Source organism: Fragaria vesca, linkage group LG7 (genome assembly GCF_000184155.1).
Source record: "Fragaria vesca subsp. vesca linkage group LG7, FraVesHawaii_1.0, whole genome shotgun sequence".
In the NCBI taxonomy this organism is placed as follows: Eukaryota; Viridiplantae; Streptophyta; class Magnoliopsida; order Rosales; family Rosaceae; genus Fragaria; species Fragaria vesca.
Genome location: NC_020497.1, coordinates 14718475 through 14728172, shown reverse-complemented (window position 1 = coordinate 14728172; position 9698 = coordinate 14718475). Strand labels below are relative to the sequence as shown.

At 40.5% G+C, this 9698-nt stretch overlaps 1 protein-coding gene across 1 annotated transcript; it reads left to right on the top strand.

Moving 5' to 3' along the window:
• Nucleotides 1-1797: 1797 nt before the first annotated feature.
• LOC101313657 (lysine-specific histone demethylase 1 homolog 3-like) lies at nt 1798-6537 on the top strand. Its single transcript, XM_004308718.1, has 6 exons — nt 1798-3568; nt 4000-4761; nt 4854-4899; nt 5041-5165; nt 5276-5321; nt 6167-6537. Exons 1-5 carry the CDS (start codon nt 1798-1800, stop codon nt 5305-5307), a joined length of 2736 nt encoding a protein of 911 aa, XP_004308766.1. The 3' UTR covers nt 5308-5321; nt 6167-6537.
• Nucleotides 6538-9698: the final 3161 nt, after the last annotated feature.

Here is a 9698-nt window from a genome sequence, read left to right as displayed (position 1 = left end):
ATTGAGCTTTCACCGCAGCCGACGCTGTGAAACTCAACTCATTCTGACATAGCCTTAGTCCCAAATGAAGACAGAGTACGTGGTTTCCTCAATTAGTACACCAAAACTATCCGTCCAGCAGTATTCCTATAATAAAAAACAATATCTGTAGGTTAAGAGGACATATCACCTAAATTGAAAGCTGAATACTCTCGAAAACAGCCAGTGCCAATTCCGCAGACCACTAGACAGCAAATAATGCACAACTCAAACCTTCTGAAACACTCTATTTCATATCCAACACAGAACATGTATACAAAAAAAAAAACGAAAGTCTACATATGCTACTCCCTGCTTCAAGCTTAAACGAAACGTAGAGCAATCACACACACACTTTCGAAACAAATTAACAAAAGCAATGCTAGTTTTCTGAGCTGAACTTTGAGCTTCTTCTAAGCAACACAGCCAAAAATGTCACTCCTAATTTCCTACCTATTCTTCATAGAGCAACTAAACTGAGCATTACCGAGCTTCGCAAACAACTACTTCTAGAGCAATCAAAGACAATGCAAAAATGGCGGAGCAAAAGCGAAAAGAGGTACCTCTAGATCCAGTAGAGAGACGGAAACAGAACCGCCGGAGCTGAAGCAATTCTGAGAGGCCGCCTGAGCTTCCATTAACGCCAATCGCAACAGAGAAACAGAATCGTTATGATCATGATAATCGGAGAGATTGATTCGAAGATTGAAGAGTGAAGAATTGGAGGAGAGATTGAGGAGGATTTACCTGGCGGAGAAGACTAGCTGAATCTGGTGCTTTGAAGATGTGGAATTGGGAAGAGGAATGAAAATGGAGAGAGCGAAATGAGTGTGAGTGCTTTAGGAGTTGGAGCGGGTCGGGTTCGGAGCTTCAGGTGTGGATCGGATAGTCGAAGCTGGAGAGGTGGAAGCGCGTGAGAATGGATCCCATATGACGGTGGTCTGTGTGAAAAGTATGAAACAGCCAAGCAGCTTTCAACCTTTTTTTTTTTTTTTTGTTTATTAGAAATTAAAAAGTACAAAGCAAAAAAGGGTCGGACCGTTGGGAAAAATGGAGCTACGTACATTTATGGTTTTTGCTATTTTTAGGCATGGCTCAAATGTTCCACAGAGGTCCTCCTGAAAGGTTAGCTGGCTCGCGGCCACTTAGGCAATCGTGTTGTTCGAGTGTTTATTTTTTAGAAGCATTCGTCAGATATCAGAAGTCATTCTCAATTTTATTACGATATTAAACAGATTGTTGCAATCTATAATCAGCTGAATATATATATTTAAAAATGAAAGTGAACTTGTGATAAGTTTTTATTTCTCAATAAGCATGTATTTCTTAATTTTTAGTGTCTTAAGAAGTGACTGTCAGGAACTGAGGATTTTTAAAAATTTTGTTACGATCAAATATATATTTTAAAATAAAAATAAATTTGACGAGTTGTCACAAGTTACCAGTCACATATATTTTTGATATATGTAATTTGCTATTGTATGGTATTTATACGAGGGTAATCATCATGATTACTAAACTCAAAATCTTTCACTAGACTGAATAATATCTGTGTATCTAATTTTATTCGTCTCATTATATTTGACGGAAAAAATGAAAATAAAAAAAAGGACAGCATGCCCAAAGCACCAGTCGGTCACACACTCCACAATCACCAAAGTCCAAAACCTCACGGACACGTGTCACAAAATTACTGCCAAGACTTACCCGTATCTGATCACTACCCACCTCACATAAGTTCACCGTGCCCAAAAATTTGCCGCCAACCACCGCACACGGATGAATCCTCCGAACGAATTCCCCGACGACTTCTCGTCTTTCCCCCCTATCCCATTCGCCCTCGTCGTCCCTCCTGAAAACCCTAACCCTAACCCTAACCCCAACCCTAATCCAACCCTGCCGCCAAGTCAGACCCCACTCGAAGACCCTAGCTCGTCTCATCCACTCTCATTCACGGTCCCGAAGAAGCGGAGGCGCGGCCGGCCTCATCGTCCCGCGACGTCGTTTCACCTCCCCCAATTCCTCAACGGCGGCGTCAATAGTAACGGTAACAGTCTCGCTTCTTCTTCTGGTATCTCAATTCCAGCTAATTCGATTAGACACAATGTGGAAAACCCTAGCTCGAAACCGGCGCCGGATATGTCCGACGAGATCATCGTGATCAATAAGGAGTCCACGGCCGAGGCCCTGATCGCGCTCTCGGCCGGGTTTCCGGCCGATTCCCTCACCGAGGAGGAAATCGATTTCGGAATTATTAGAGTGATTGGGGGAATAGAGCAGGTGAACTACATTCTTATTCGGAACCATATTATTGCGAAATGGCGCGAAAATGTGTCCAATTGGGTTGCCAAGGACATTTTTGTGAACTCTATACCCAAGCATTGCCATGGTCTTTTGGATTCTACTTATAACTATCTTGTTTCGCATGGATATATTAACTTTGGGATTGCGCCAGCTATTAAAGAGAAGATTCCTGTTGAGGCTAGTAAGCCGAGTGTGATCATCATTGGTGCAGGGCTGGCTGGTCTTGCTGCTGCGAGGCAGATGATGCGGTTCGGGTTTAAGGTGACGGTTTTGGAGGGTAGGAAGCGTGCGGGCGGGCGTGTGTATACTAAGAAAATGGAGGGAGGGATTAGGGTGACACAAGCAGCAGCGGATTTAGGTGGTAGTGTTTTGACTGGTACGTTAGGGAACCCGCTTGGCATTGTTGCGCGGCAGTTGGGGTACTCGCTTCATAAGATTAGAGACAAGTGCCCGCTTTATAATGTAGAGGGGCAGCCTGTGGATCATGATATGGATATGAAGGTGGAAACTGTTTTTAACCAACTTTTAGATAAGGCAAGTAGGCTTAGGCAGTCAATGGGTGGGGTTTCGGTTGATGTGTCTCTTGGTTCGGCATTGGAAACGTTCTGGCAGGTTTCTGCGAATGCTGTGAATGCTGAGGAGATGAACTTATTCAACTGGCATCTTGCAAATTTGGAGTATGCTAATGCCGGTTTACTATCAAAACTTTCGCTTGCATTTTGGGACCAAGATGATCCGTATGATATGGGAGGGGACCATTGCTTCTTACCTGGTGGTAATGGCCGGCTGGTGCAGGCTTTGGCAGAGAATGTGCCGATCCTGTATGAGAAAACTGTTCACACCATTAGGTATGGTAGTGACGGGGTACAGATTCTCGCTGGAAGCCAGGTTTTTGAGGGCGATATGGTTTTGTGCACTGTTCCGCTAGGTGTTTTGAAGAGTGGGTCCATCAAGTTTATTCCAGAGTTGCCTCAGCGAAAGCTTGATGGAATTAAGAGGCTGGGGTTTGGGCTGTTGAATAAGGTTGCAATGCTTTTTCCTCATGTGTTTTGGGGCACAGATCTTGATACCTTCGGCCACCTCTCTGATGATTCAAGCCGTCGAGGGGAATTCTTCCTGTTTTATAGCTATGCAACAGTTGCTGGTGGTCCTCTCTTGCTTGCTTTAGTAGCAGGTGAAGCTGCACATAAGTTTGAGAGCATGCCCCCTACCGATGCTGTGACCAGGGTTCTGCAGATTCTTAAGGGTAACCATTTGTTTTCTTAAATATACATTACAACAACTATGCTTTAGTTTTGTTATTAATGGACACTCTGTACTCATACTATAGCTTAAATTAGGAAGGATACTAGATGGATCTAATACGATTAACAAGAATTTTATTCAAACTTCTCATACATGTATGGTGTTCATAAAATCACAATTAATCATAATAGTTCTCAATGACAACCTTTAAATTTTCACGAGCAAATAACTATTCACAAAATCATAATGTATGTTGTGCTATAAATATGAATAAAGAAAACCGGAAGGAAATTACAGTACTCCTGTTTTAATGTAATAATCATATGTATTTCATATAAAATTCTGAGTATCAGTTGCGGTGCGCTTTTTAGTTTTAAATTTAAAGAATTAGGGTAGCTGCTGATTTTGAAGTGATTATAAATTTCATTCCAGGTATCTATGAACCACAAGGTATTAGTGTCCCAGAGCCCATCCAAACTGTGTGTACCAGATGGGGAAGTGACCCCTTCAGCCTGGGTTCTTACTCTAATGTTGCAGTTGGGGCATCAGGAGATGATTATGATATTTTAGCAGAAAGTGTTGGAGATGGGCGTCTTTTCTTTGCCGGTGAGGCTACCAATAGGAGATATCCCGCAACTATGCATGGAGCTTTCCTTAGTGGTCTCAGAGAAGCCGCCAATATGGCTCACTATGCTAATGCTCGAGCTCTGAGGATGAAGGTTAACAGGAACCCATCAAAGAATGCTCATTCTTGTGCTTCCCTTCTTGCAGATTTATTCAGAGAACCTGATTTAGAATTTGGAAGTTTTTCTGTTATTTTTGGTCAAAGAAATGCTGATCCCAAGTCTACAGCAATTTTAAGGGTGACATTTAATGACCCTCGGAAGAAGAGTCATGAAGGATCAAGACCTGATCAACAGCACTCAAATAAGTTACTTTTTCAGCAGCTTCAGTCACATTTTAATCAGCAGCAGCAGCTTCATGTTTACACTTTGTTATCTAGGCAACAGGCTCTTGAGCTCCGCGAAGTACGAGGTGGTGATGAGATGAGGTTGAATTACCTCTGTGAAAAGCTTGGGGTGAAGCTTGTGGGGAGAAAGGGTCTGGGGCCTTCAGCTGATTCTGTGATTGCCTTAATAAAAGCTGAGAGGGGCAATCGTAAACCAGCTTCAACTTTATCATCTTTGAAGGCTGGTGAGTGGTTTACACTAACTTCTTTAATAACTCTTACAAGTATGAAAACTAGTAATTTTCAAAATGATTAACAATTAAATTTGTTGTTTAAGGGACATCGAAGCTAAAACCTGGCACTTTCAAACGAAAAATGGTCAGGTATGAGATTCAAAAATCATGTTGGATGTATCTTATCTCTTTATCTCCTATGAGAGAGATTTCTGTTTTACTTTTTCAATCAAATTATATTTCAATTAAATTATTAATGTATATTCTTGTTATCTCTGTTAATTTTTCCAGAAGGGCTAAAATACTGCGTAGCATTAATGCGTCTCCCCTTTCTGGTAATTCAAACTTGGCTATTGGTAAACTCCCAGAGGAAAATAAGAACAGTGTTCAAGCAGTCTCCAGCACACTCGGTTCAGGTAAATTTGAGGGTTTCTTACTATGTGCATATTGGGGGGATGTGGGAAACCTTAAAACCAAACTGGAGTCCTCCCATAAATTCTCATAGGGCATGGTTGTATTTTGACAGGCCAAAACAATACTGACGTGTTGAAGCCATGAATTGATGCCTGCTGGTGAGCTGTCACTAACTCGTCCTCACATTTGTAGTTAAATCAGATTCCATGTTTTGTTATTTTGTACAGAGGCAGTTCAGTAACTGTATGTACCCAGGTTTACCATGTCTGAGGAATGAATTACATAGGCATAGACCCCACATATGTTCATATATAGTCTGGTGTATATGATTCTTTTTTAGTGGTTAGAATCATAGTACAGACTTAAAAGACTACAAGAACCTGATGCAGGGCCTTAATGGCTCTTTGGTCTTGTAAAAGTTTTCATGATTAAGCCAAAATTGTCAAACTGAAACATCTGAGTCCGAGACAAAGATGTATGCATCTCAACTTTGTGTTTGAATTGTCCACCATTATACATCCATCAGCCTTTTCTAAGTCATGGTCATTAACATTGGTCATGTTCCTTACAGTGCACAACCTCTTCCTCAGCTTTGTCCCAAATGTACAAGGGTAGTTCCATGTATTCCCGTCTTATATTCTCTTCTGTTTATGGTAGGATAAGGACAATTTAGTAATCCTCATATTTCCATTGTTTTTGTTTTGGCCAGTTACTGCATCTCTTGTAGTTTATAGTTTGTCCTTTGAATTTACACTAGTCATGTACCTTAACATTCTCCTTTTCATTAGTGGATACTGAGCACATGTACTGGAAATGAGAACCTTAAGTTGTATGAAACATACAAATTAAATCTATGCCTAGGCCAACAATTGGGTTAAGCTTTTAGTATTTTAAAGTTCGCTCATTTAAAACTGGTGTCGGTTTATTTTCAATGTTGCATTATATCTAAGATAATAATTTAGGTATGTTTATTTTAACAGGGAGCACTGTCTTCTTTTTTCAGCCATGAGATTTATTCTAGGCTGGTTGAGCTCGAGGGAGTCGTCCCTTATGGTGCAGGCTTTGCCAATTGATGGGACTGTTCCTCTTGACCTTTGACTCTGTACAAACGACCACCACTAATTTTCTGCTGCCAACTTTGTTAGAGCTACTTTCAGCTGAGCCACACCTCCCTCGCTCAGTTCTGAAGAAATTTGTTCAACTTGTTGCCTTCTGAGTACATTGAGCAAGACCAACTGCGTTCCCTGCCATCTTTTAATATATCCGTCATCAAATTAAAAGGAAATGATGATACCGGGAATCATGTTTGGCTAGGGTGAGAACAAATTCAGATGATATTCATGAACATACTGTCCTTGACGCTTTTGCCAAGTGACTGGCAGAAGTGGGTGCTGCCCATTACCGAGTAGTCTATCAATGCATGAGATCCCAATTTAACTGATAGAATGGTAGTTTAGTAGTGTAGCTGGGATCTTTCTTCGGTTCTTCCAAGTGTGCAACTAGTCCATTAGAGGTGGAGCTAATGTGTTCAATGAGGTCACCGATTGTAACTTGATCTTTTACGATTAAATATAGAAGTGAAGATGATTGTAATTTTCTGTGTACCTCTGTGATCAGATTTGTTAGTAACATCACAGATGCTTCAAATGAATATGGATGAAGAAAGAAATAGTGCTTCACTCTCTCCCTTTTGTTTTTTTTTTTTTTTGGTGAGAAATGAATAATTCATTAATCAAGGGACAAACCCAATTACAAAGCTTGCAAAACACGAGGCTAAGAAACTACAAATAGCAAAGAGCAGGGGTCTCTAACTCGATCAAACTAGAAAGAGTGAGAGGAAACTAACAACCGAAAACATAAAAGCAACAATACCAATCAATCTACCACACCCACCAACCATGTTCGCTAGCATTGTCGTCGCCATCGCCACCAGCTGCCATGAAGTAGTGAGAAGTACTAAATCAGAGCAATGATGCCCGAGTAACTGCTGCTAATCGAATCACAGTACATAGATCATAAGAAAACCTACGCCCCAGATGAAAAGATCCCTCAAAATAACACCATACAAGCCACCATCGAAACCCAAACACTAAAGTAGCTGTGGTTGACAAAAGACGACCGAGAACAAGAACAAAAACCAATAACCAAAGAAAATGGGGGGTGAAAAACTCACGCGTGAGCACCCATAATCTAATAGGTAAGTGCGAAATTGCACTTTAAACGTGCAGTCACACAAGCACTCACGAAGGGTATTGATGATAGTCGATGGGTCGTTTTGGGGTTGGGTGATCAATAATTTGGAAAAAGTTGGGATTGTTTGACAATAGTGTGAGGAACTGAGTCCTCCCGATCTAGACCGAGCCAGTAATATCCACAAAGGGAAAATGCACGGTGTTTTATGATCTCAAAGACATAAACATTTCTCAGCCTAATACTTCATATGCTAAAGCCCGGTAAACCGGCAATGCCGGCAACTTTTCAGCTCCAAGAGTATGAAGAACAAGAAAAATGAATAACTGCATTCTGTGTTTTCTTTCCTTTTAAAGTGTTTAGTCGACTACAATTGAATTAAACTATGTGATGGAATCAAGTAGGTTTGGTAAATCCCCCGACTTCAAGATCGTCATTCGATAACCTAGCTCAATTGTGTTAAGAATCATGGATTATTGAAGAGAAGAAAGCAGAGCAAACGTGAAGCACAAATGATAGCTCGTCTAGTTTGTTTTTCTTTTTCTTGTTTTTTCTTTTTTAAATGGTGGGCCCCACATCCGGTCAAGACGTGCGCCACTTGGACCGCCTAACCCTTAGAATATATATATTTTTTAAATGGTGGGACCCACAACCGGTTAAGGCCCGCACCACGTAAACCGCCTGGCCCCATCTCTTATCTGCCTGACCCGGCAAAATTATTTTTATCTTATTTTCTTTTCTTTTTTTGGGGGAAGTTTTTTTTGGGTGCTGCTAGATGTACCCAACAAAGTGCTATGTAGACCCAGCAAACTATTTACACCCAGCAACATGATAAAATCTCTAAATACACCCAGCAACATTCCAATAATGCCCTTCCTTCCTTTGTTAAACCCAGCAAAACTCACGCAAAAACTCAATTTCTTCCTCGAGGAAGAATAATAAGCTCCGGGAAGAATCTTCTTCAACATTTTTCCAATTTCTCAAACACATCCGCAGGGAAACTCATTGGAACTCGCTCTGCTGGACTCCCCCAACTCGCCGCCGCTCATCTCACCTCCTCCCCCGACTTGGCTCTGACCCGAATTACTGACATATTTCCCCGAGTGGTCAAACGTTGGCGTCACCGATAACGTCTGCTTCGAGGTCACGCACCTCATCGCCGTGGCGCGCCAGAACTCAAAACCCGCCGAACAAGATCGGGAAATTGTCAGCCGGGTATGGAGGTCAAATCATTACTCTGAAAAAAAAAAAAAAAAAAAAAAACAAGATTACAGAATTGTTCTATGGGCAGTGTGAGGAATCTCAAGCACCAGGCTTGTTGATTGGTGGTTTTGGGGAGCAAAGGGTCATGAAATTTTCAATCTAGCTAACCCAGCTTTTCTCCCTGGGACGTGTAGGCATATTATGCTATCAAATACCAGTAGTTTGTTTTGGTTATTTAGAGGGCACCAGCAATATAAACACATTGTTTTAATCTAGAGAACTGGGTTATATACAAGGAATGATGGGTTATATATAAACATATACAATATGTATTTAATCTTGTATTTAATTTTGATGATGGGTTCTCGTTTAAGGTTTTACTCGGATGTAGAATGTTTTCAGATTGTTCTGCTGGGTACATATACATTTAGATTGTTGGGTTCGATTGCTTCAAATTTGGTTGGTTGTTTCGTTATTACTTTAATTATTATGACTGTTAATGTCATTGTGCATGAGGACAAAATTATCTTTTCATATAAAATTGTTTTGCTGGGTCTAAATAGCAATTTGTTGGGTACATTAAGCAGCACCCTTTTCTTTTCTATTCTTTTGTTCCTCTAAAAATCTGGAGTGAAACTTTGGAATTCATTTGTTTGAGCTTGTGGGTTTTGGTAAGCCTCCATTTTTACTGGTCATTTTTGAAAGATCGTATACGGGCAGGCCCGGCCCTGGCCTAGTGCCAGTGTGCGACTGCACTAGGCCCAAGTAAAAAGGGGACCCATTAACGTAGGCCTTTCACGTACAAAATTAGTGAAAATGGGGAAAAGTACCCATTGAGATTCAAACTGTAGTTTCCAAATATAAGGAAAACAACATAACCATCTCTACTATAAGGAGAATTGTTGATTGTCTTCGTATTTTATTTATTTATTACTAAATCTCATTATTTTTTCTCATCATTTCTTCTCAATGACATTTTTTTTCTTCTTTACATCAATAAACCATTCTTATTATCTTAAATACTTTTGTATATGAATAAAACTACTAATGTTATACACACACACACAGTTCCTATCCAGAGCGAAACTTCGCTTTGAAATTAAAGTGTGAAGCTCTTTATTTGACTTATTTTTCGGTTATAT

What these genes read in the sequence shown, in the direction of transcription:
- LOC101313657 (XM_004308718.1), top strand. Translation starts at nt 1,798, where the DNA reads ATGAATCCTCCGAACGAATTCCCCGACGACTTCTCGTCTTTCCCCCCT. An exon ending in GGTTCTGCAGATTCTTAAGG is followed by an intron (nt 3,569 to 3,999) that starts GTAACCATTTGT and finishes ATTTCATTCCAG; the next exon opens with GTATCTATGAACCACAAGGT. An exon ending in TTCAAACGAAAAATGGTCAG is followed by an intron (nt 4,900 to 5,040) that starts GTATGAGATTCA and finishes TAATTTTTCCAG; the next exon opens with AAGGGCTAAAATACTGCGTA.